The 27,500-nt window shown below is 47.0% G+C and overlaps 1 protein-coding gene across 9 annotated transcripts in view; it reads right to left on the reverse strand.

Annotated features, from left to right (window-relative positions):
* Positions 1-27,500, reverse strand: part of dmd (dystrophin) — a 306,195-nt gene that overhangs the window by 75,696 nt on the left and 202,999 nt on the right. For all 9 annotated transcript variants that reach the window (XM_054743058.2, XM_054743055.2, XM_054743052.2 and 6 more), the window contains 18 exons: positions 27,117-27,287; positions 26,918-27,040; positions 26,635-26,769; positions 21,423-21,575; positions 19,074-19,244; positions 15,628-15,750; positions 12,291-12,463; positions 11,970-12,105; positions 8,268-8,443; positions 7,955-8,102; positions 7,648-7,773; positions 6,744-6,893; positions 4,841-4,939; positions 4,455-4,554; positions 2,723-2,892; positions 2,515-2,632; positions 1,390-1,601; positions 220-374 (listed from right to left, as the gene is read on the reverse strand). In XM_054743058.2, coding sequence (XP_054599033.1) covers positions 220-374; positions 1,390-1,601; positions 2,515-2,632; positions 2,723-2,892; positions 4,455-4,554; positions 4,841-4,939; positions 6,744-6,893; positions 7,648-7,773; positions 7,955-8,102; positions 8,268-8,443; positions 11,970-12,105; positions 12,291-12,463; positions 15,628-15,750; positions 19,074-19,244; positions 21,423-21,575; positions 26,635-26,769; positions 26,918-27,040; positions 27,117-27,287 — 2,639 coding nt within the window. The remainder of the gene's footprint in view (positions 1-219; positions 375-1,389; positions 1,602-2,514; positions 2,633-2,722; positions 2,893-4,454; positions 4,555-4,840; positions 4,940-6,743; positions 6,894-7,647; positions 7,774-7,954; positions 8,103-8,267; positions 8,444-11,969; positions 12,106-12,290; positions 12,464-15,627; positions 15,751-19,073; positions 19,245-21,422; positions 21,576-26,634; positions 26,770-26,917; positions 27,041-27,116; positions 27,288-27,500) is intronic.

Below are 27,500 nucleotides of genomic sequence, written 5' to 3' on the forward strand. Positions count from 1 at the left end.
AGACGTGTGAAAGGAGGATGCTGGGGAAGAAGACCTCCATCTTAAAAACCCCTCCCACCCACTGCATTCCACAGTGGAGACCATGGACAGCTCCTTCAGAGGCAGGCTGAGACCGTCCTGGGACCGATCTCCCAGTCCCAGAGCGAACACTACCACTAGGCCACTGAGAAGGTTAAAAAGTAACAGACAGACGTTTATCCTATTAAACTGAACCGTTACCGTTTGTTGATGTGCATCCACGTGGCCATCATGCTGTCGTCGACTTGTGTAACTTTGTGTGTGTCGTCATTAGCATACAGAGTTAGCAGCTTGTTGGCCAGAGCTTTGGTTTCAGCCACCTGTCCCTGCCACTGCTTCAGGTCCTTCACGAAGAGCTGGACACACAAAGAGAGAAGCTGCCTGTAGGCACGTCTTCAAATGGAAACTCCAGGTCTTCTGAGGAGGGTCGCTGGGAGGCTTATGGACTATTAATAACTGGATTGATGAGCTCATGAATAGCCCCAGTAGAGCAAAGACAACAGACAGAACCAACACAGGTCATGTAGTTTCACCTCTCATGCTAGAGAAAGGTGTTGTAGAGCTAGCAATGTCATTCTGGCAAAAATATCATTCCAACTAGAATGGCTACAGAAAGTTAGCTTCAATGTTTAATCCTTTCTGAAGCAAATGGCCATTGAACTCTATGTAAACACTAGCTTAAATAAAAAATACAACCCTAAACCCTTTCCCCATGGCCTTTTTGAGACTGAAGCTCATTTACCATAACCCCCCTTAGGGACCTGCTGTGACTAACTGTTAGCTCATCGATCCAGTTAGAACCGAGTCAGAACCATCTGGTTGATTCAGTTCTAGAAAGCTGAAACTACATCGCACACTCATGTCCTCTTGTAGGCGAGCTGTTACAATACACTAGGTGTGTTTGTGGGTTCCCTATTAGGCCGGAGAACTTTCTGGTAACAGCAGGCGGAGGTTCTGAGATCTGGGTCAGAGGGACGACCGCAGTCGCTGCAGATCCCAGCTCCTTCCTGGACATGAAAAGATCTGATCTACAGATCACAGTTTGTTCATTCACCTCATGCATGATGGAAAACACCACATGTAGATGCTAAACACTATATGAGCACGCTTGTTTGTGATGTGGCGCTAACCGCTAACTGACACGTGTTAGGATGAGTGCATTTATCGTACAGAGGTAAACCATCTAAACCGGGTTTAACCCTAACCCATCTAAACCGAAGGATGCTTGAGTTGTTAAAAACACCAACCGCTTGTGCAAACAGGAAACATTTGGGTTGTATTTGACGACCTGGTCATAAAGGTCGTCTTTGTCCCAACAGAACAGAAAGTGTTCTGATATCTATGCATTCACTGAACAGATGAGCAGCCCACCCTCAGATCGGCATCCTGCCTCTTCAGCATGTCTGCTGTGTACGTGATCTCCTGCCAAGACTCAAGCCTTTCACTGGCCTGTCTGATGAGGCGGTCCACCTCTCTCTTGGCATCCAGCCAGTTGGTGGAGTCCTGCAGCATGTTGAGAATCTGCTTCAGCCGATCAGACAGTTTGGTCTGAGAGTCTTCCCAGTGAGCCTGGAGCCTGTCCACTGCACAGAACAGAAAAGAGAAGTCCACTGAACTGCCGTGGTTAACTCAGTTAACTTAGTTGTTGGTTTATTTTGACTAAAGTTTATTGAGCCAAGAAAAGACTTTGTTCTTTGCTCTTTTGCTAATGATTGATTACTCAGGAGTTGGAAAACTTCTAGTCAAAACAACGTTTAAGCTAACTCGTGCTAGCTTCCGCTAGTTAAAGCTTAGCTAAAATCACATGAATCAAAACAAGATTGTATTCTTAAAGCTGTTATAGCAAATCTGCAGGACACGCTAGGTTTTGAGCTAAAATATGGTCACTCAGCCCTCCTCTCGGGTATCTCCCCTGCAACCAGCAACCCGCATTACCAGAGGAAACGAGCTAGCGCTAAACACCAGTCCAGTTTCTAGGCCCAAACGTCTTGGTCCATGACTTCAAATGGTGATTTTCTTTTTGGGACTCTGGTAGTTTGTCCTAAAGCTGAAGTGGTAGCAGCCGGCTGTTTCTCCTTCTCTGATGTTACTGAGCGGAGAACCTCTCACACCTGTGGTGTTCTGGTGCTGAATACGGGAGTGTGTGATGAGTGGAGGACTCAGGAAGGTGGGGTGGTTTAGTGAGACCAACAACCGGAGGGTCCGATAGTTGCTTCGGTCTGAAACGTATTTTGATGAATGCAAGATACCTACTTTATTAATTTTTTAAATCTCCACAATATATAGCTATACAATGTTAGACCGTTAGGAGGCAATGCTTTAATCTAACGTGTTTCCACATTTGCTATAGCAGCTTTAAAGGATAATCACTATGAGAGAAAAACTCAGATATATTTGTCCCAGAATGTTTTTAGAGGTCATGCTTCACCAGTGAACATTTAGATCAGCTCTCAAGTGATGCATATGCCGTTTTTTTGGGTTAACTTGTTCTCTCACTGCGTTCAGTTATGGCGTTGCGGGTCTCCTGGTTGCTGGTTTTGTTTTTAAGATTTTGAGCTGCTGTGACTTGTTTTTCCAGCAGGGGGCGGCGCTGGTCAAGCTCCTGCAGGGATGCCTGGAAAACCAAACAGCTGTTTTCACAAATGCCTACAGAGCCTTTAGGGTTTTTGTCGTTGCTGATGACGGTGTGCTGTGAGGTCCAAACCTTGAGCTGGATTATGTTTTCGTTGATATCATCCAGGTCAGCCACCACCACCTTCTTGTTTTGCACCATGTTGTCCAGCATGGTCAGCCAGTCAGTGAGCTCAGCCCAGGATTTGTTGAACTGAGCCACTGCTGCAGACTCAGGCTGCAAACTTCCAGCCAGATTTTCATCTGGAATTCAAAGGAGAAAGTTAGAAGTTTTAGAAATGCTAAAGTGTTCAGATGAAGTTAAAACATTGGTGGAGTAATCTGGGTGTGGAATGTACCAAATCGCTCTTAACGTCGGTTTTCCTGGTCAACTAATGGCGCAATTTGCAGGGCTGTACCTGCTATCGGGCAGGGCAGGCATTTGCCCAGTGGGCTGCCAGTGGAGATTCTGGGTTGCCCAGGGGACCTAACCCTAACCCTCATGCTAACAATGAGAGACTGCTTGACATTTATAGCAGCAGAGCCAACTCCATCTCTCAGTCATGGTGCAGATCTCCATTCACCTGCAGCTAGTTTATGTGTCACCCTTTAATTTTCTTCTGTTATTTCATTTCTTCTTTAACCTTCCTGTCGTGTTCGGGTCAAATCTGACCGATTTCCAACTTAAAAACTCATAACAATTGTGTTTTACAGCTGATGGTCTGAAGCCCTTATGATATCCTCATCCTACACTTGAACATATTGATATTATTTTAAAAGGGTAATGAACATTTTCACATATGTAAACATGCCAGATGGTAGCTTCTGGGTCATTTCCCATCTGCAGACCCCCTGGCAGGTTGGCGCTACACACAGGTTAACAAAAACTCGCAAAGACAGAGTAGACGGCACGAACAGTGACCACATTATGGTAAAATAACAGTAGACAGAAACCACAAAGGGAAAGATGAAAGTTGAAACGTATTGCACACACCACCGTTTTACGCCTCTCATAACAGTCCTGACAATACACTGATTTGTAACACACACCCCAGTTAGCGCCAGCATCCACATCCCCCAAATAAACTCCACTGATTCTAATTGAGTGTGTTTGGGGACAGCAGGAGAGAAATCAAGCTGGTAGACCTCCAAGCCTAGGCAGGCCTGTTGGTTTTAGCAGGAGTGTATGACTCAAACAGTGAGGCAACAAAAAGTCTGTGGATGCAGTCTGGCAGGCCGATATCCTGGGCAACTATGTCCTTACAAGGATTATTCCGTTTGACAACACACACACACACACACACACACACACACACACACACACACACACACACACACACACACACACACACACACACACACACACACACACACACACACACACACACACACACACACACACACACACACACACACGTTTTTTGCCGTGCCCACATGCTTGGAGATGACCCCGTTCCTGAGAAATGGGTGTGAACAAATCCTTCTGGTGTGGGACCGGACCTACGCCACCCAGTGTGGTTTGTGCTGGCCCAGATGTGAAAGCGCCACAAGGACCTGGTGTCTGGTACCGGTACCAGCCTATGCAGACCAGGTAGGCTGTGCATGTCCATGTGGAAGCTCTACGCCTCTGTCCCACACCAAACAGTACAGGAAACACCCATGAACCGCTCCTTCTCTAAAAGTACTAATCCTAGAGATGAATGTGTGCTCGGACCATCAGTGCTAGTATCTGGTACTTCAAAGCAACTAGGTGTTAGTCCAGTCTGAACACACAACTCTTCTACACACATGCAGTAACTAATAAATCAACCAATAGGTGGACTTACGGGCTTTTTTAGCAGTAAGCAGAGCAGCCATCCTCTCCTTATGTTGCTGGAGCAGCTCCAGGATCCGTGTCCAGTCATCCCTCAGCCTCATGAGTGTCAGCTGCGCACACACACACACACACACACACACACACACACACACACACACACACACACACACACACACACACACACACACACACACACACACGCACGCACGCACGCACGCACGCACGCACACACACACACACACACACACGCACACACGCACGCACGCGCACGCACACACACACGGTTATCTTAAACACAACACTGAATAAACTGAAGGTCTCATTTTGGACCCTAAACACAAACTTGTATGTGGCATCAGGTTCAGCTGAGTAGAAAACCGAGTTTTGAACCTTCACCTTGTCTGCTTGGCCAGCAGGGCTCTCCTTGAACAGCTGACCGGCTCTCTCCAAAACAAACTCCACCTCAGGCTTCTTGGCTTGAACTTCATCTATAAGCTGTTGCATCAAAAAGCAGTAAACGGATATTTAGTGTTTCAATGTTTGTTCCATAAAGATTCAATGGGGCTCGGGATCACGTGTTGCATTCTGGGACGTGGCAGACATGTTTATGGCCTTATGAATGTAACAAACAGTACATCACAGAGAAGAAGCAGATTTGGGAGATAAAGTGTTAAACAACTTGTTAAAATCCCAAAAAGGAAAAGTTAAATAGGGAAACCAGGAGCCGGTTGGCGGACAAGATCAGCATTATAACGGGTTTGGCTCCATGTGGACGACCCGGACATTTTCAGCTGTGTTTGTGGTGTGAGCGAACGCAAACATCCGGATGAGAGGGTTATGGTTCATTTGCTGTTGTTCTCTAGTGTTTGTTGTTAGCTTCAAGGGCATCCTGACGGCTTGATTATCACCTGTAAGGCTTTGGACAAAAGCGTATGCCAATACATAAACAAAGTAAAACTAGGACATTGTTATGCCATAGAACAGGGGTCGGCAGCCTTTTCCAATCAAAGAGCCAAAATGACCCGTTTCCCAAAGTAAAGAAAACACTGGGAGCCACAGCAGCCGCGGCGTTGTGGGCGGGCCTACAGGGTCTCAGCAGGTGCCGCTTTTTGACACGTCACACGTTTCCCTTAAAACATGTTTAAACTATTCAGAATACAAATTTGGGCTCTGTCTCATTGGGTTGTTGTAATTAAATGTTGTACTGAATGAAAGTTTCTGCCTGCCTCCATGACCCTGGTGTCATAGACCTCCACCTCTTCCTCCTCCACCCTGGTGTTCTAGACCTTCTCCTCCTCCTCCTCCTCCCTGGTGTCACAGACCTCCTTCTCCTCTCTCTCCTCCACCTTTTCCTCTTGACCCTCTTCCATCCTGGTGTCCTAGACCTCCTCCTCCCCCACCCCCTCCTTTCTGGTGTCCTAGACCTCCTTCTTCTCCTCCTCTTCCACCCTGGTGTCCTAGACCTCCTTCTTCTCCTCCTCTTCCACCCTGGTGTCCTAGACCTCCTTCTTCTCCTCCTCTTCCACCCTGGTGTCCTAGACCTCCTTCTTCTCCTCCTCTTCCACCCTGGTGTCCTAGACCTCCTTCTTCTCCTCCTCTTCCACCCTGGTGTCCTAGACCTCCTTCTCCTCCTCCTCTTCCACCCTGGTGTCCTAGACCTCCTTCTGCTCCTCTGAGTTGGTGTCCTAGACTTCCCTCTCCTCCTCCTCCTCCTCCTCTTCCACTTCCTCCACCTCGCTGTCGCAGACCTCCACCTCCTCCTTTGCATCTCTTTGGATCCATCCTTTCCAACCTGCATGATCTGACCTTGGCTCTTTTGTCTATGATCGATGTTTCTGATCGGTTCGGGTAAATTGTGACTCGTGGTGTTTCCAGTTGGTTAATTATGTGCTAGTTGAGCTCACGCTGTGCTGACACCAGCTAACATGATTGACTGCTAGTTTTCTACATGACCTTATGGTGTCAGCACTGAAACGTGTAAGGATTTGTGTGTAGAGTTTTGCAGTAACAGTTCACCAAAGCGGACTCGTGTTACAGCGGGGGATGGCGTGTATGGCTCAGGGAAACGAGTGTGCTTTTTAAAAGACATCATTACAGTTTTTAGTTCAAAAGAGTGATTATAGTGTTTAAGCAATCCAGAAAAGGTGTAAATGAAGCTGCAGAACTGAGCGCGCTGTTGTCTGAAGTACCAGGAAACAAGTAACGAGGCCACCAACATGGCAGCCACGCTGTGATGACGACATGATCACAAGCCCTGTATGGTTACCCAACGTCATACTAACACAACCGTGTGCCTTACTCTGGCCGGTGGCTCCTCTGGACTGTTCTCCAGCTTTGCTCTGGTGTTTGACGCCCAGACAGAAAGGCCTTCCATCTGACCCTGGAGCTTCATAAGCTCCCTGAGCAGACCTTCAATCTCCAGCTGACGCTCGGGCAGAGCCCTGGACACCTGAAGCACAAACAGCTGACATGAGTACTGCTTGGGTAGAACTTGTTCTGTAGTTTAAGTTTGTATCCCAGAGTTAGGGTTGGGGTTACTGAAGTGTTCAGTAGGGTGTAGGCCGGTCTTCTCTGCTTGCTTTGGGTCTCAATCAACAGCTTCTGATTCACATCATCTTTAAAGAATATAGTGCTCAACTATCATCAGATCATTTCTAGTATCTGGCTGTGAAACGACAAAAGTTGCTTCCATCCTAACAAAGGATCAGTGTGAGTGTTAAATACAGACCATAATATGACTCGTCATCAAAGGAGAGCTTGCTTTTCTACAGATTTCCACCTTCAGTGTCGTGATCCTACCATGTCCTGACCTCCATGCTACCACCATCCACCTCATCAGCCTTCATGCATCACACCTGGTCTCCTCATCAAGCTATGCATTCTACAGTCTACCACCAGCCCTGTGCCAGATTATTGAACGCACCTGCTAGTAGATCTTCCAGCCTTTTCATCCTGCCTGATCATCCTCTACTGACCTCGTTTCACGCCTGACCCTTGCCAAGAGCTCTGCCTGCCTCCATGACCTACGCCTGTCCTCGACCACGTCTCTCGCCTGCTCCTTGAAGCTGCTTCGTCTGGACCTCTGGTGTGGGCCAATAGAAACTCTAACCTCATCACAAAGGTGGACCTTTTATTCTAGTCTTGTCCCACCGGACGACCCATTAACACTAAAAGCCCGGGCTGTGTTGGTGATAAGAATTGACCTGAGACCAGCGGGTGTTGATGCTCCTGATGTCTTTCTGTTTGTCTGAAGGAAGAGTTATCCGTTTCTGCGTCACATTCAGGTCTTCAACTGTTGCCTTCTTAGCAGGGAGCTCCTCCACACATGCCTGACAAATAAATAATAAAGTTTATACCCGACTGTAGGAGACACTACAGCAGGGCTATTCAAATCAGGGCCTGGAGGGCTGGGATCCAGCCCGTTTTAGGGGTTTCTCTGCGATCCCAGCTTTATGTCTCTGGTCCTCTGGTGTTACACAGAAACAAGACGGGGAGGCTGTGATGTGGTACCTGGACATTGCTCAGAGTGTTTCTGATGTGCTGTGGCTCTGGAGGCTGCAGAGGGATGGCCAGGACTCCCTCTGCTTTGTCCAACCAGCCCAGCATGGAGCCCATGTCCTCCTCCAGCTGTGCAGCTGCTGTTCGGGCCTCGGCAGACCTGCAAGTGAAGGGAACACCTCTGAGTCCCAGACACAGACAAACAATGCTGCCTAAACGTGTGGAACTGCTGACTGTGAGCTTCAGTGCATCTATTTAAAAGTTAATCAGCTAAGTTTTAATGAGTTTGAATGGGAGCTGCAGACACACACATGCACACACACACCTCCTCTTGCGCTCCTGGAGCTGTTGGCAGGCATTGGCCCAGCGAGTGTTTAATAATTTAAGATGCGATCTGAGGCGCAGGGCATCATCTGGTGTGCTCATCTGGCTGATGTCCTCTCCTGCAGAGTTCAGTCTCCCCAACACCACTTCCTGTAGTGGAATGGCCTCCACCAGGTCCTGCACATACGCACAAAGAGAGGCAGCTCACTTACATACAGATGATAAATACCAGAGGGAATATGAAGGGTTATTTGTAACCCAAACTCGGATATGACAGGTCTACAGGACTAACCACTTTCATCCTCACCGCACTGTCAAAATTCAGATTTTATGCTAACATGATGCAGAAAAGCTAAATCCTGCTTCTGTTACTGATGCGGCCCCTCGTTATGTCTTAGAAAAGCTCATGAAAAATGTTCTGGTTAGAATTCAAAGGGCAGATTCTCCACAAGCTCCCTTCAGATCCTGGATGGAATTAAACTCTTTAACGTATGCGTTTAATATGTTTAATCTACAGATTAAACACATACGTAGTCTACTGATGGAGCTCAGCTAGAGCCTAGAGACGTCACACTTCCACATCACCTTAAAGCTTCAACAGCAAATCTGGAAAACAAAATGTTTCATGCCTCTTAACAACGCTCTAACATAAATATATTGCAGAGGTAAGAAAATAAGATACAGATTTAGTGGTTCTCTCACATTTGTCTAAAATCCTCCACCAACAACACGTTTCAGACCACAACCAACCATCGGACCATCCGGGTGTCTGTCTCACCGAACCGCCGCACTTCCCGGGGCCCTCCACTCATCACACACTCCCGTATTCAGCACCAGAACACCACAGGTGTGAGAGGTTCTCCACTCAGTAACATCAGAGAAGGAGAAACAGCCGACTGCTACCACTTCCGCTTTAGGACAAACTACCAGAGTCCCCAAAAAGAAAATCACCATCTGAAGGACAGCAACTGACTTTTGGACCTAGAAAACAGTGACGGGTGTTTAGAGTTTTCTCGTTTCCTCCGGCATCGTGGGTTTCCCGTTCCAGTGGATCCAGGGGAGATACCAGAGGGGAGGGGTGAGTGTTCCATGACCGTGTTATATCTAAAAGCTAGCTTGTTTTGCAGATTTGCTATAGCAGTGCTTCACGGACAAACTGCAGGTGCATTTATGGTAAAACTATATGTTCTAACAAAGCTGTGAAAGATATGAAAAGGTGTAGTGACACACAAATCCCAGAAATGTTGTGTTTTTATGTTTGATGCTGATCTCTGTGCAGCTCTTCGGTCAGCTGACATGCCTTTCCTTAACACGCGTAATATAAATAAACTAGGCATGGTATGAAAACAGCGGTAAGTTATTGGCTTAAGTTTAGGCTTGTTACTCCACGGAGGCTTGTTTGGCTTGTGTATTAGTAACTCGTGTTGCTATGGTAACAGACCTCAAGAATCTGCCTCACCATAGTATATATCTTGGGCGATGGTGGCACAGGAGTTTAGTGCTCGCCCATAAATCGGAAAGTTGCAGGTTTGAGCCCTGCTCAAGTCTGTTGCTGCTGTTGTGTCCTTGGGCAAGACACTTAACCCATCTTGCCCGCTGGTGGCGGTCGGAGGGACCGGAGGCGCCTGTGTACGGCAGACTCACCTGTGTCAGTGTGGCCCAGGGCAGCCATGGCTGCATCATAGCTCCCCGTCACCAGGGTGTGAATGACTGACTGACTGTGTTGTAAAGCACCTTGGGCGGTCAAACACAGGCCATAGTGGTGTTCGATGTGCTACGGCCCTTTCAAAATTTGAATGTTTCTATGTTAATGTGGGTTGACGCAGTAATGCTAAATTTGGTGCTAAACATATCACCATGGTAACTCAGAATGTAAGTAAAAGTTAATACAGGATGAAGGGAACAGTGAGCCCCAGGGCTGCTGTGGCTCCAGCGTAGCTCATCCCCACCAGCGTGTGAATGTGTGGATGACGGATTGTGTTGTGAAGCGCGTTGGGGGGTTGTAGAATCCAAAGAGGCTAGATTCTCCATCTCTCACATAGATCCTAAAGCCAGCAGGAGGACTAATAGAATAGAATGCCTTTATTGTCACTATACAGGTGTAAAGTGAGATACAGAGCATCTCGTACTCAGTGTAAAACAAACATACTTGGGGGGGGGGGGGACAGTTCTGCAGCGCTATGTACATATGGACAGTAAGTGTTATATGAAGCAAATATACTTAAGTTATTGCATCACTTTAATCATTATAACAGCAACTGTGATCCAACCTTGGCTCTAGTCTAGTTACTCTCCTTTAGTTGATCATTAAATGTCACTTTTTACATTGATGTAACACTAAAGATCAAATTTGCTGATATAAAATGTTACATAAGGCCTAAAAATGAGAAAGGCAGAGTTTTTATGAAGCTGAATGTCGTGCCAGATGCTTGCTGCCTTTGAAATCTGCAGCAGGTCAGCATGAGTTTGCTGCTGATTTAAGACAGAAACCAACAGCAAGCCCAGAGAATATTACTTCTATGTTGGGTCTAACATGCATTAACCCAGGACCACAAAAAGAATCCACTGAGTGAAGCTGATGCGATCTTTGTATCCATCAAAAGGTTTTTTTCTTGGAATCTTTTCCAAGAAACCACAGAACCCTCAGCAGACAGGAAACGGATCCCACTGAGGTCCTACTTGTAGCTGCAAGAACAACCAGGGTATGCCAGCATGTGCAAACTTCTGTCACAACACCTAGCCCGCAATAAGTAGTTACCATGGCAACAAATCAACACATCTTCCCAGGTTGTCAAAGATCCTGTGGAGAGCATCCAAAAGCTGTCTGATTTTCTTACATCACATCAGGGTTCTCCTCTATTTCAACTTAGGTAGTCATTAGTAAACCTAACCCTAACCCAGAGTAAAGAACAGCCCCCAAAACTAGCCCTAACCCTAGAGGAGGAGGAGGAGGAGGAGAAGAAGAAGAAGAAGAAGAAGAAGAAGAAGAAGAAGAAGAAGAAGAAGAAGAAGAAGAAGAAGAAGAAGAAGAAGAAGAAGAAGAAGAAGAAGAAGAAGAAGAAGAAGAAGAAGAAGAAGAAGAAGAAGAAGAAGAAGAAGAAGAAGAAGAAGAAGAAGAAGAAGAAGAAGAAGAAGAAGGGTTTATTTGAATCGAGTCTTTCCAGATAAAAATCAGAAGGTACTCCATAAGAACAATAACAAAAGCATCATGAAGAAGAGCTAGTGTGGAAGAAAGGGATGAACCACCTGTAGACGGTTCAGGGAGGTTCTGCTCAGACACGTGAAAGGAGAGTTACAGTAGTCTAAGTGTGAGGAGATGAAGGTGTGGAGAACTGTCTCAAGTTCAGAGCGAGACAGAATGGGACTCAGCTTAGCAATGTTCCTGAGATGGAAGAAGGAAGAGCGAACAAGAGAAATGACATGAGAATCCAGGGTGAGAGCGGGGTCAAAGGTCACACCAAGATTCCTGAATGAGGGTTTGGTGTGAGAAGAAAGCTGGGACAGAGTAGTGTTGGATCACATCAATCTCCCAATGAACTTGTAATAATTCCCATTCCCTCTGGTTTGCGTCATGGTGGGACAAACGGTGAAAGCTCATAGTGACGTCCGTGCTTCTGACAGATGAAAAAAGATGTTACACAGCAGCGGCTCAATGTAAGTGTTTGTTTTTGGTCTTTGTTGCTTTTATAATGCTGATGTTTACCCTGAGATGTTGTCTGTGTGCTGCTGGCTCCTTCTCAGCCTGCTTCAAAGAGCCCTCAGCATCATCCAGCCACTCCTCCAGAGCCTGCTGCTCTGAAACAAACTTCTGCCACTTGGAGCTGCAATCCTGCCAACGCCTTCACACACGCACATGCGCGCACACACGCACATGCACACACACACACACACACACACACACACACACACACACACACACACACACACACACACACACACACACACACACACACACACACACACACACGGTGAATTATACTTGCTTATTGCACACTATGCTCTCACACACTGATGCTCCGCTCACCTGACTCTGTCCCTGTAGAGCTTGTTCAGCTTGTCCCAGTTGGTACTGAGGAGAGAGGAGGCCTCCTGGATCCTCTGGCCTTCCAAAGGCTGAGCACCCAACATCTTCTCCTCTCTGTGGGCCAATGCTCCTTCCACTGGGCGCTCCAGTTTGTCAATGTTGCCCTTGACCTCCTGTGTACGAGGAAGAGGAAGTGACTGAAGTATGTTTGTGTGAGAAGGTTTAACAGAAAACTTCTACAGATGAAAGAAGCACTCATGGACCAGAAGAATGTATAAATCTGAAACATATGAAGAAGTTCAACAATGCTCAACAAACAATATCAGCCTGAGGAAAGCATGGTGGTGGCACCATCATGGTCTATCCAACCATCCATTATCCTCCACTTATTTGGGGTCAGCAGCAGGAGCAGCGGTCTAAACAGAGAGGCCCAGACTTCCCTCTCCCAGCCTGGGCCCCGTTCCCAGTAGGGATGTGTATCCCGGCACTGGGGCCGATTTGATTAGCGACACGGGAAAATCTTCTATCACTTCTGCCTTTTGTAGAATATGTTTGTGTGTGTTTGTATGGTTACTTGTGTTTGCAGGTCTAAGCTGTGTTTATGTGAATCTCTATGTTTGTGGGTGTCTGCATGTTGTTTTGTTTTTAAAGTCATGTATGTGGTGAGGGAGGGGCTGCCCTGCAACAACCCAGCTCCCACCAGCTCCAGAGCCTGTGATACAAGCCACGATGCGGTTTCAAACACGTTACAAAGGATTTAAAAGCCCACATCTGGCTTCTAAACATCACTTATTTTTCCTTCTTTCTCAGTGAAGGGTCCTCTGTTTTTCATGACTCAATAAGTTCAACATGAAAACAAAATGCCCTTCATCAGTGATTTTTACATGTTAAACATTTTTATTGCTACAATACTGTGTTTACATAATAACAAATAGAACCATCAATGGCTAGATATAACTTCAATGAGTCTCAGTACCTTAACCTAAAAATATGGACTCATTTCTGTTTTTATTCTTTTTAACAAACTTTTTAGGTTTAGTAGGATTTCTTTTCATTGAATAAATAAAAACTGGCTCCATGGATTGTAAAGGTTGCAGGCCCTGGTTTAGAACAGCAGCTTATAGATTTATAAAAATGCACAGTTGCCACAGGTCCCTCTGACCCCCACCAGGTGGGTTAAGTGTATTGCCCAAGGACACCCATCCATCCATCCATTGTCTGACCCCGCTTGTCCATGTAGGGTCGCGGGGGGGCTGGTGCCTATCTCCAGCGGTCAATGGGCAATCAGGCGGGGTACACCCTGGACAGAGGGCCAGTCCATCGCAGGGCAACACAGAGACACACAGGACGAACAATCACACACACACACTCACCCCCAAGGACAATTTAGACGGACCAATCAACCTAACAGTCATGTTTTTGGACTGTGGGAGGAAGCTGGAGTACCCGGAGAGAACCCACGCATGCACAGGGAGAACATGCAAACTCCATGCAGAAAGACCCCAGGCCGGGAAGCGAACCCAGGACCTTCTTGCTGCAAGGCAACAGCTCTAACCACTGCACCCCAAGGACACGACAGCAGAAATCTCTTCTGTATGTTGGGGTCGATCCTACAACCCCCGAATTGACAACTCGCTCTACCTCCTGAGCTGCTGCTGCCCTACCAGACCCTATACAGGCATCAAGATTGATGAGAGGGGGTCCTGTTGAAGAAGTGCAATTTAGATTTTAACAATCTAAACAATTTCCGATCGATATCCAATTTTTCATTTTGAAGCAAAAATTTTGAAAAGCTGGCAGCAGTCTGGGTGCTCTCCAGTGTTGGGTAGGTGGGGGTACCCTTGGGCTACCACTCTTCTCACACTGCATCCACTTGGCCCCTCCCACAAGTGGTGAGCCCATGGGAAGGTGATTCTGTTCAATAGTTATTTCAGCTAGCAGGCTCTGATGATCATTTATGCTATAAAAAACCCTAATTATCCAAGTCCATAATGAACCACAGCAATAAATTATTGGTCTTGAATCATTATTAGTTTAAAAAATGAAAATGTAATGTGTTAAAGTTTTCATAAATGATTTTAAAATTGTAAATGTCCCTCAGGTCTTAGATGAGTGGAGAAGATCCTGATAGAACCATTCTTCATAACTTCAGCCACTCTTCTAGTCTGGATCACGTGTTACGTAACGAAGCTGGGGTCTCATTTATCACACATTGCATAGAATCTTTACCAAAACCGTACTTAAGCTCAGCAAAAATAATGTACTCACGCCAGGAAGGTTTGTGATCTATCAAACATGGAGTACGCACAGCTGCACGCAATCTCCACTTCATAAATCGGAGACTAACGAGAATGTTTCTCAGACGCATTTTAGTCACACCCCTCCCTCACCACGCCCACTTACTGCCATAAATAGTCAATGCAAAGTGCCTTGTGGATCTCATGCATATACATAAGCCGGTTGTTGCGGCGCTCCGCCAATGACATGGCGACCGTAGATCAAGGCAGCTCAGGGAAGTGCAATTTCACAGAAGCAGAAGTTGAGGTACTTGTGGGTGAGGTGGAGAAATGAAAGGAAGTGCTTTTGCTAAACAAATAAGAGAAAATCCACGGAGTGGCACAGAGTTGCTGAAGCCGTCAATGTTGTGAATTCTTCAGAGAGATCTGTGGCGGATGTAAAAAAATGGTCCAATCAGCATTCGATCCCCAGACCCCCGGGTGAAAGTCACGCGTGCTAACCAGTCACCCAAACAGAGATCTCCCAGGTACATGTAGCCAGGGAGCATGATCAATCGGGTCACAGTGACAGGACACACACACTGTCACAGACGCATGACATTCTGTCTCCATCTGTCCCCCTGCTGATATTCTGCATTCCATGTTCTGCACTTCAGGCTGTGTGTGCGCACGTGTGTGTGGCCTTGTTCTGTGTGAAAACGAAGCAGTACAAGTGATAATGCTGCAGGATTTCATAATTGTATCCTTCTCAGCAGCAGCACTGCAGGTGCTCTCCATGTCCAAAATGTGTGTAAGCCAGGTCCTTAGTCAACTTAAAGTTGCACACATTTTTCGCTAAGTTTTCTTTCATAAATCCCAAAGTTTGCGTGAAAAGTTGCTTATGCAGTTTTCAGACCCCGTTTTGTGCATAAGCAAGCTTGATAAATGAGGCCCCTGCTGTGTGATCACAACTAGAGGGGCGACAACTGTCAGCAAGAGAACACAATTCCTAACTCTAACAAGAAAACATCACACACACACATCAGAGTATCTCTAAAGATAAAACTCTACAGCTTTTCAGTCCATTTCCAGAGAAATGTTCCTTCTAAGGCGGTGCTGACCTTCAGGCAGTGATCCTGCTGGGGCAGGTTATAAAACGCTGCAGGCCAGAACTCAGGAGAGTTCAGCTTGAAGTCCGTCTCTGACACCGACCGCAGCAAGGCCTGGAGCTCCGTTAGGTACTCCTGGTTACGCGCGCACGCACGCACGCACACGCACACACACACACACACACACACACACACACACACACACAGAGAGAGAGAGAGAGAGAGAGAGAGAGAGAGAGAAATGCTATGACTCCAGGAAGAAACATGTTACATCACACACAACATTTTCTGAGGAGCTTATTTTTAGTTCTTCGGTCTGAAGCCTTAGTTAGACTCAAATGCTTCATTAGTCCCTTTCGCATGTCACAATCATCATTTATTAAGGCTCCAAATGACCTCATTTACACGAGTGCTACACTATTAGAAAGAGGAAATGCTCTAAGTCAGCACAGTAAATGAAGCCTGTCGCCACAGCGGAGAGACTCTGGGATGTAAACACTCGGCCGTCTTCATTACACCTCATTGTTATTCCCACATTGGAGGCAAGTGCTCCTTCTCTAATGAAAGGTCACTTTTTAATCAGCCCACTATGGAACACTCATAATGGCATTATTAGGCTCCTCACAGGAAGTTGATGACTGCTGCATATCTTAAGGGACTTTGTCCACTGAAGCAGGAATGTGAGGGATCAGAAGTGATGCAAACCCACATTGGTGTCAGCAGCAAACTCATTAAAACCATCCAGTTATGCTGTGTTACTAGTCACTGAGGTGAAATGAAGGACGAGTTGTTTCTGATACTATTACTGTGGAGTTTGCTCACACTGGGTTAGATCTACCATGACTTCTGACTCAACAACACAGTGATAGTCAGGCCTTGTCTAACATCAGAGCCTGACCTCACGAGTGCACTTTTGGAAGGATGGTGAAAAGGGTCCTCCAAGACCCTGTAGAAGAGTTGGACCTGCTATAACCAACCCCATATGAAACAGTTGTCACACACTCTTTCTGCGTTTGACCCATCCCTGGAGGAGCGGTGAGCACGGCCACGCTGGGAAACTAATCGGTGGTTTAGCCCTTCGATCCAAACACTTAATGCTGAATGTCAAACGGGGAGGCATTGGGTTAAGTCTGACCTGATAGTGAATTTTAACCCACAATCTCCCATCCCAGTGAGAACACGTCCCACTAGACCACTGGGCTGGAGGTCATTAAGGTTCATGCAAAGGTTGGCGTCACCAAACCTTTGAGTTCATACTGAAGTTTGACACTAAATAGCGTTAAAGTACAGAAGACGTCCTAGACGGGGTTTTAGTTAAAGTAGGGCTGGGCAACTTCACTATCCAGCATGTTTTACACGTGTCCCTGCTGAATTACCTGCTCAGCAGGTGCTGTAGAAGCTAACCACCTGCTCATTGAAATCAGGTGTTTGGAAGCAGAAACAGCATGCTGGATGTGAGCATGCCCTTGGGGACCAGGATTGTCATGACCATGACCAGCGCTGAGTTATTGCAGATGTGGAAATGGATAGAGACATGCAAATGTAAAGTGGTGTGTGAAAGTTTGTCTGTTTCTCTGTGGCCATTGCAACATTACAATATCTATTATTATGTAATGTTTTTATTGGAACGCAGGCCGGAGACAGCACTGACAGGCTGCCCACATCCAATAAGAAGGTAAAAGTGATTTTAAAGGCCATCTTGCTTTTTTTTTTATTACCCAGTGTGACAAAGACCAACTACTTTTACTCAGGTATAGATCACTATTCTCTAAATGTCATCAGACACATGAACCTTCTGACATCATCATTCAGTCTTTTGGACGATGTGTGTTTGTGTGGTACAGCAATGACAAAACTGCAAAGAAGTTGATAATAACCCTAGAAGAGGTGTTGGTTGTTTTATAAATGATTGGAAACTTCCATAGATTTATCAGACATGGCCGTGGGTCATCATGGATATAATAACGGGACTGAACTCTGATGGGTCAGATGGGTACCAGTCCAAGTGCTGCACAACAGTGTTTATTATGTGTGACAGTCGGATGTGATTGGCCCACAGGATACATACTTCCTCAGTGATTGGGAGATCAGGGAACTGCCAGAGATGTGATTGGTTGATGGAGGGGGCAGCATGCAGAGCACAAAGCCAGACATGTGAGCATGCCTCACATGTACACATCAGACATGTGAATCAAATGCAGCAAAGAAAAATGAAGAAAAACAAAAAACAACAATTTGACTTTTGGTTTTTTCTCTGATTTAAAACAACAACTCTACACTAGAAACAGATTAGTAGATTTGGTTCAGAGTTTTAGATTTTTCTTCATACAGATTTAATTTCATAGATATGATGAACTTTTCGTGAACAAGACCCTGAGATACTTAAACTCCTCCACTTGAGGCAGGATCTCATCCCTGACCTGGAGAAGGCATTCTACCCTTTTCTGACTCCAGACCATGTTCTCAGATTTAGAAGAGCTGAACTACAAAGCTTTTACATTATAACAATAATAATAATAATAATAATAATAATAATAATAATAATAATAATAATATCATCATTATTTAGAGTTGAGGTAGTTTGTAAACAAAATGTTCTCGTTTGCAGCCAAAAGTGAAAAGCTAACTCATTACCATGTTTTGAAACCAGTGAGTTAGACTGTAGTAAACATAGTTACTACCAGAAGTACAGTAGCTGTACTTCATAAGAGCGCTAACATCATCCTGCTCTAACATTAAGGAAACTCTAACATCAGGTATAGTTTATCACTAAATCAAACTCACACTCAACCAAAATGTGAAACACGTGAAGCTAATCAAACAAGCTAGCACTATTAACTTAGACTAGTTTCAGTCTTCTGCTGATGAATAAACATTTATTTGATTTTTGACTCAATATGAATATAAAAGCTTGAACCCTGTGCTCAGATGACAAAGATTCATATTTCTATCAAGCCCAGGGTAACAGGGTTTGAGTTGCAAACAAAGGAAATTGACACTATTGTTAACCGTAGTGCTCATTGACCAGGCTAGCCCTTAATAGCAAATCAAGCTAACACCACTTGCTAATGCTACATTTTTGAAATGTATTTGAAAAAAGGTGCACAACAGAACCTCGAATGAGATCCAAACTCACAGAAGAGTAATCGACTTAAACTTTAATACTTTATTCAGAAGGGCCTAATATTGTAGTTTACAACTGATGACATTCAACTCGGAAATTCTAAATTTAATCTTCAAACTGAGCAATATTTCAGGTGATTCAGGATTATAATAATCAAATTAAAAGAATTCCTGATCAGAAAAAGTGCTTAAAAACTGTGAAGCCAATTTCATGCAAACAAACCTAAGTGTTCAATTTTCCTAAAGAGCCTCAAACAGGCTAGGACCTTAATGAGTTAGTATTTAGTGTTTGTGAGAACTTTGGTTAGTATTACAGATGAACTACTGAAACTCACACATCGTCTTTTGAAGGGTATGAACTTGCCCTCCACCTCAACCCAGCGCGTGTTGAGATGGAGTTGGCGGGGCTCCACTAGATTGGCGGCTCCAGCTTCTGAGAGCTGATTGGCTAAGCCCTGCACCTCCTTAAGCTCCTCCTTCTTCTTGTCGAACTCAGAGCCAATTTCCTATTGGACAAAATCAACCAAAAAGTCACTTGCTATTGGCCGGGAGCCCAGCTGGGCAGAGCACACAGAGGCATATGGATGTGCTGGAAACCACATTTACACACAGTGACAATACAGATGTGAAATAAATCATAATTTAAAGAAAAGTCCCATGTATATACAATAAAACAACAACACAATTTTTCAAGGGACAAAATATCATGTTTGTCAGTGTCAAACAGAAACATGCACATTAATTTCATGTGTTCATCCAGACAGAATGTCTGTAAAAAGCTTCTGGAATTAAGAGGAACACCAAGCCTTCAACTTTATTTACACAAATACAAAGTACAATCTCTGGTCAATAAAGTGAGTCTGAAGCTCGTAAAGAACCAGAAAGCTGTATGAACAGGCTGAAGAGACACAAAGATGGCCAGACAGACAGACAGGTAGGAAAATCTCTGCTGTGGCAATGATAGGTGAGTCTACGGCAAGCAGGTGACACTTCTGTTTAGCGAAATGTCATAGTGATCATCTGGAAATAAAAGACACACATACAGTCAGGTGGAGGTTCAACATTAGCTTCTCACAAGGTGTCCCTGATAGGATATCCTTAGTAGAGTGGACTTTTTAGGATATCCCTTAGGACACACCTAGAAAGTCTAACTTAGTGGAACATCATTTTTAGGCCTATCTTTGTAGGTCCACTTTAGTTGGACATCCCTATTAGGACTAACTTAAGACATCCTTAGAAAGACAAACCTAGTAGGACATCTTTAGTAGGACTACATTGGTAAGACATCCTTATTAGGGCAAACTTAGGACACCCTTATAAAGACAAACGTTCTAGGGCATAATTTGAAGGACTAACTTATTAGGACACCCTGTGTAGGCCTACGTTAGTAGGACATCCCTATTATTTTTTAAGGAGTAACTTAGTAGGGAATTTTGTGTAAGACTACCTTAGTAGAGCACCCCTATTAGAACTAAATTAGTAAGACATCCATAGTAGGAAATCCCTAGGAGAACCTAAGGAGGACATCCCTATGCCTCAGGAAAACATCCTTAGACTTTAAAATCAACAGAACCAGACACGCTATAAGGACATAAAGCAGTCAGGGGAAAGCCATCAGAACTTGTAGCCAAAGTAGATTTGACTAAAACTGGCCCAGATGGTCAAAAATTAGATAAATCTTCCCTCAGCAAAAAGCTAAATCCTAATCTGGAATAGAAAGCTAACTTTAGTTTTTTTCCCAAGCCCATCTTGTCTGAAGTTCCTACTTTTTGCCCTGACACCTGATGTGTGGCCGTTTGATGGTAAGTCTGGAGGTGTTGTTCTGACATCAACAGATGACCAAAAATGAACTCTTTCTGACTCCAGGGATTTAATATAGCAGATTACAACCCTTACATGAGTCTGAATCACAGGATGATGGCGCTCATCTCAGCCTGTTCTGTTGTCATTAAATCATAAAATATACTAAACTTACAAAACTTAACATCTCAGGTGTGAGCCACAGCTAGTCACCAAATGGTTAGTTATCGTTGATTTGTGGTGCTAACTAGCTAAACACATAATGAGACATATGTTGAACAGGACAGCAACACCGTGAGGTGGCGGTGGCTCAAGGAGACGACTCCAATCACAACCCCCCCCACCCACCCCCCCCCACACACACACCCCACCCCCGAAACTCCCCAGGAGAACAGATACTGGGCTGTAAAGGGGCACTTCCTGCTTAACTAACATGTGGATCTATCTGGACACAGTCACCATGCACTGGTAACATCTTAAATGTTTGATAAGTTAAACCACAAAACCGAAGAAGTCCATCAGGTTCTTGCCTTTCTAGAAGCTTCTCTTCCAAAGTCATTAAAAACCAGATAAACTCTTCTAACAGCCTTGAGCTCATCTGCAATATTTAAAACATACAGTGAAGTTTTCATGCAGCATTTATCTACTCCTATGACTAGAGTAGCTCCAGGCATCGACACCTCATTGCGTGGATGCTAGAGAGGTGGATAAGGAAGAGAAACAAAGGAAGAGAACAGCTTTTCATGAATATAATGCACCTGCAAAACAAAAACAAACGGCAAAGGAAAATGCTGCGGGGTGATCAGGTGCCAGGCGCCATGCAAAAAACCAATAAATAAAAGTTGTCTTATATTCAGAGTGTGTGTTTGTGTGACTGCTTTCACCTTGACCCTCTCTCCTTCAGGGGGGTCAGGGAGTGTGTCCACACTACGCTGGATGTCGTTCAACCAGGCCAGCAGGTCATGTGACTTCCGTCGATACTGGTACCACTGGGGAGCGATGGCCAGGGCCTTCCTATTCCTCAGGATGCGCAAGTCCTACACACACACACACACACACACACACACACACACACACACACACACACACACACACACACACACACACACACACACACACACACACACACACACACACACACACAGCCTTTTAAAATGCAGAAGGACCCTGAGCCGGTTTGTCGTACTCTATGGAGGAGCAAAGAGACACTGATGTGGATTCTAATTTCCTCTGAGAAGGAGGGGGACTGATTCCTTCTTTCGGCCTTGGAAAGGCTCAAGTTGTTTTTCTCTTCTGATCAGTTTCCAAAGCTGAAGAGGAAACGTAAAGCCGAGGAAACGTAAAGCCTACTTTATACTGCATGTGTCGATTATTTTAAGTTTCTGGATGTTTTACACTGCTTTGTGTTTGACTTCCTTCGTCTTCGTCTTCCTCCGCTTATCCGGGTCCGGGTCGCGGGGGCAGCATCCCAATTAGGGAGCTCCAGGCCGTCCTCTCCCCGGCCTTGTCCACCAGCTCCTCCGGCAGGACCCCAAGGCGTTCCCGGACCAGATTGGAGATGTAACCTCTCCAACGTGTCCTGGGTCGACCCGGGGGCCTTCCGCCGGCAGGACATATCCGAAACACCTCCCCGGGGAGGCGTCCAGGAGGCATCCTGACCAGATGCCCAAACCACCTCAACTGGCTCCTTTCGATCCGGAGGAGCAGCGGTTCTACTCCGAGTCCCTCCCGAATGTCCGAGCTCCTCACCCTATCTCTAAGGCTGAGCCCAGCCACCCTACGGAGGAAACTCATTTCGGCCGCTTGTATCCGCGATCTCGTTCTTTCGGTCATTACCCAAAGCTCATGACCATATGTGAGGATTGGGACGTAGATCGACCGGTAAATCGAGAGCCTGGCTTTCTGGCTCAGCTCCCTCTTCCCCACGACAGATCGGCTCAGCGTCCGCATCACTGCAGACGCCGAACCAATCCGCCTGTCGATCTCCCGATCCCTCCTACCCTCACTCGTGAACAAGACCCCGAGATACTTAAACTCCTCCACTTGAGGTAGGACCTCTCCCCCGACCCGGAGGTGGCAAGCCACCCTTTTCTGGTCGAGAACCATGGTCTCAGATTTGGAGGTGCTGATCCTCATCCCAGCCGCTTCACATTCGGCCGCGAACCTACCCAGCAAGAGCTGAAGGTCAGAGCTGGATGAAGCTAGGAGGACCACATCATCCGCAAAAAGCAGAGACGAGATTCTCCTGCCACCAAACTCGACACACTCCACACCACGGCTGCGTCTAGAAATTCTGTCCATAAAAGTGATGAAGAGAACCGGTGACAAAGGGCAGCCCTGGCGGAGTCCAACCCTCACTGGGAACAGGTCCGACTTACTACCGGCTATGCGGACCAAACTCACGCTCCTCTGGTAAAGGGACTGAATGGCCCTTAACAGCAAGCCACCCACCCCATACTCCTGGAGCATCCCCCACAGGGTGCCCCTGGGGACATGGTAATAAGCCTTCTTCAAATCCACAAAACACATGTGGATTGGTTGGGCAAACTCCCATGCCCCGTCCATCACCCTTGCAAGGGTATAGAGCTGGTCCACAGTTCCACGGCCAGGACGAAAACCACATTGCACCTCCTCAATCTGAGACTCAACTATCGATAGGACCCTCCTCTCCAGTACCTTGGAGTAGACCTTTCCAGGGAGGCTGAGGAGTGTGATCCCCCTATAGTTGGAACACACCCTCAGGTCACCCTTCTTAAAGATGGGGACCACCACCCCGGTCTGCCACTCCCTAGGAACTGCCCCCGATGACCACGCAATGTTGTAGAGACGTGTCAACCATGACAGCCCTACAACATCCATAGCCTTGAGATACCCAGGACGAACCTCATCCGCCCCCGGGGCTCCGCCGCTGTGTAGTTGTTTGACTACCTCAGCAACTTCTGCCCCCGAGATCGGACAGTCCATCCCCAGGCCTCCCAGCTCTGGTTCCTCCTCGGAATGCGCATTGGTGGGATTGAGGAGCTCCTCAAAGTATTCCTTCCACCGTCCGACTATAGCCTCAGTTGACGTCAGCAGCTCCCCATCCCCACTGTAAACAGTGTGAGCGAGTTGCTGCCTTCCTCTCCTGAGGCGCCGGACAGTTTGCCAGAACCTCTTTGGAGCCGATCGATAGTCTTTCTCCATGGCCTCACCAAACTCCTCCCACGCCCGAGATTTTGCCTCGGCAACTGCCACTGCTGCACCCCGCTTGGCTATCCGGTACCTGTCTGCTGCCTCCGGAGACCCACAGACCAGCCACGCCCTGTAGGCCTCCTTCTTCAGCCTGACGGCTCCCCGAACCTCTGGTGTCCACCAGCGGGTACGGGGGTTGCCACCACGACTGGCACCGGCCACCTTACGACCACAGCTAGCAACAGCCGCCTCGACAATCGCAGAGTGGAACAAGGCCCACTCGGACTCAATGTCCCCCACTGCTCTCGGGACGTGGTCAAAGCTCTGCCGGAGGTGGGAGTTGAAGACCGTCTTGACAGGTTCTTCTGCCAGGCGTTCCCAGCAGACCCTCACTATGCGTTTGGGTCTGACAGGTCTACGTGGCATGTTTCCTTGCCATCTGATCCAACTCACCACCAGGTGGTGATCAGTTGACAGCTCCGCCCCTCTCTTCACTCGGGTGTCCAAAACATACGGCCGCAGGTCAGATGATACGACTACTAAATCTATCATCGACCTGTGACCTAGGCTGCCCTGGTACCAAGTGTACCGGTGGGCATCCTTATGTTCGAACATGGTGTTCGTTATGGCCAAACTGCGGCTTGCACAGAAGTCCAATAACAAAACACCGCTCGAGTTCAGATTAGGTGGGCTGTTCCTCCCAATCACACCCCTCCAGGTCAAGCTGTCATTGCCCACGTGAGCATTGAAGTCCCCCAGCAGGACAATGGAGTCCCCTGATGGAGCACTATCTAGCACTCGTCCCAGGGACTCCAAAAAGGGTGGGTACTCTGAACTGATATTTGGCCCATAAGCACAAACAACAGTCAGGACCCGTTCCCCGACCCGAAGGCGCAAGGAAGCTACCCTCTTGTCCCCCGGGGTAAACCCCAACACACAGGCAGAGAGTCTCGGGGCTAACAAAAAGCCAACCCCAGCCCTCCGCCTCTCACCCGGAGCAACTCCAGCAAAGTAGAGTGTCCAACCCCTCTCCAGGTCTCGGGTTCCAGAGCCAATGCAATGTGTCGAGGTGAGTCCGACTATATCTAGCCGGTACCGCTCAACCTCTGCCACAAGCTCCGGCTCCTTCCCCGCCAGCGAGGTGACGTTCCATGTCCCAAAAACTAGTTTTCTTGTCCGGGGATTGGACCGCCAAGGCTCCCGCCTTGGTCTGCCACCCGATTCGCATTGCACCGGACCCTTCATGTTCCTCCTGCGGGTGGTGGGTCCACAGTTGGACGAGCCCATGTATCCGGTTCGGGCTGGGCCCGGCCGGGCCCCATGGGCGAAAGCCCGGCCACCAGGCGCTCGCTCACGGGCCCCAACCCCAGGCCTGGCTCCAGGGTGGGACCCCGGTAACCCTCCGGGCCGGGTACTCCGACTCTTCGTTTTAACCGCCATGTTTGACTTCCTGTCTGGCGTAATCTAAACTGCAGAGTTGGACATGTTTTGGAGCGTAAAACACAGACTTGTAAGGTGATGATAGTGGGTCAGGGTTACACGTGTCCACAACATTACATACACTGTGCTGTTGGTGGAAAGGAAGTCATCCACTATAACAGCTGCTAACAGCCACGTGGTACATTCTGCATCTGTTTAGTGCCACCTTAAACTGAGAAGGAATCTGGGCCATTATCAGAAGAACAGGGTGGATCAAAACAGCAGAAAATGTGCTAGCTGTGCTCTCATTAAGAAAACAAAAACTAATCAGATGGCAAGCAGGAGGTGGGGACGCAGAAACTGACAAGTTAAATAAAATGAAATGGTGATCTGAAATATAAACGTCCTCAGGACAAACACCGTCAGCATTTAGACCCAGGGTAAAAACAAGGTGTAGAGTGTGCCCCCTGGTGTGTGTGGGGCCAGAAACATGCTGGGTAAAGCTGAAGGAGTCCATGAGGCTGGAGAAGCTCATAGAAAAGTGGTCTGAGGAATCATCAATTTGGATGTTAAAGTCACCAACAATCACCAGTGTGGACAGCCTCAACAACACCTACCTGGAGATGTGCACATTTACCATCACTTTTTCAATAAATATTCAGTCACTAATTGCACGGTATACATTTCAGTATAAAAGCTTTCTCCTAGCATCTTGTTTAGCCAGAGATGAAACCACACACTCCTTAGTTTCAGTTGCTCTAATCCTGGTCCTGGAGGGCCGGTATCCAGCAGGTTTTAGTGCTTTCTCTGCTCCAACACACCTGTGTAGCAGCTCAACAGGCTCTGCAGAAGCCTGTTGATCACCTGCTGATTGAAATCAGGTGTGCCGAAGTAGAGAAAGCACTAAAACTTGCTGGATACCGGCCCTCCAGGACCAGGATTGGGCAGTCCTGCTCTAATCTTTAGCTTCAGAGCCGTTTGATAGCTTCATAGTTATGACGTCAAATATCCTCATAAGAATTTGGTCTCCAATAACAAGCGTTGTGGTTTACAGCCTTCCGCTGGCACAGTGAATAAAATAATACAAGGGTTTTGTTTACTTTCGGATCCAGCTAAAATCTTCCATGACTGGTACATACTGAGGCATTTCAATAGTAGAACACAGATGTTTCATGTTATCTTCATGTGACAGTGTGAGCGTCCTGTCACAATGTCCCGATTGATCATGCGCCCTGGCTACTTGGCCTAGGGGATGTCCCTTTGGCTGACTGGTTAGAGCGTATGACTCTCACCCGGGAGTCTGGGGATCGAATCCCGCCCGGGCCCTCGTTTATCCACCTTGCCACATTCAGAAGGAACTAGTAGGGCTGGTGCCAGACTACGGCTAACTAGTTATGGGAGGAATTAGCTCCTTGTACTGGTGGAGGAACTTTCAGCCAGCCCTATAATCTTCAGTGAGATGCTGAAGCCTGAAAACAGCCAGGGACCGTGGAACGTTAGCTTTACCTTAACTGTGATGTACTTGCTGTTCAGCTGGTTGTGCTTCAGTTTGATCTGCTCTCTCTTATCGGGGCCCGGAGCTCTCTTCTGCAGGTTCTCTCCTTTCAGCAATAAGTCATTCACTGCACCTTCCTCACAGTTCTACACACACACACACACACACGCACGCACACACACGCACAAACAAAGACACACACACGCAGACACACGCACACATGCACACACACACTGTGAGCACACAGAGAAAAAGCTAAGCATCTTTTTGTCTCCTGGTGGGACTGTGAGACACCTTATCCTCCTGGAAGTCCTCCTCTTTCAGATTTTCTCCTTCTCTGGCCTCCTCCTCCAGCAGCTCCAGCCAGACCTTAACTTCTTTGTGGTACTGCTCCAGTTCCCGGGAGGATGCTGCCGTCTGCCGCAGACATAGCTAATAAAGTTAGGTTTTGTATTGTGTTGGCTGGGTTGGGTAACGCTGAGCGGGTCAGTACCAGTCCAGATGTGATGCGCTGAGAAATGGTATCAAATCTGCTGTCGAGCTGCTCCACTCTGGGTCCCACCTGGGCCTGGCAGTTTTCTCCCCGAGTGGACATGAGCTCGTGAGCCAACGACCTCACCTCCTCCATCTTCCCTTTGGTCAGCTCCAGCTCCGCACGCAACACCTGAAGGACAGAGGATGGAGTTACTCCAGGTTCCTGGAGGTGTTGGTCTTGCTGGTCAGAGACAACAGTTGTCCTACACAGGTACCCAGATCTATTCCAGCGACAACGTGAGTGGATGACTTACATTCCTGGACTCGAGATGCTAATGGTTCCTCACCCACACCAACATAAGTTCTGGTTGGTGTCTAAATCTAGAAGTCCAGTCGGTTCTGG

The sequence above is a fragment of the Nothobranchius furzeri genome, chromosome 14 (genome assembly GCF_043380555.1).
Source record: "Nothobranchius furzeri strain GRZ-AD chromosome 14, NfurGRZ-RIMD1, whole genome shotgun sequence".
In the NCBI taxonomy this organism is placed as follows: Eukaryota; Metazoa; Chordata; class Actinopteri; order Cyprinodontiformes; family Nothobranchiidae; genus Nothobranchius; species Nothobranchius furzeri.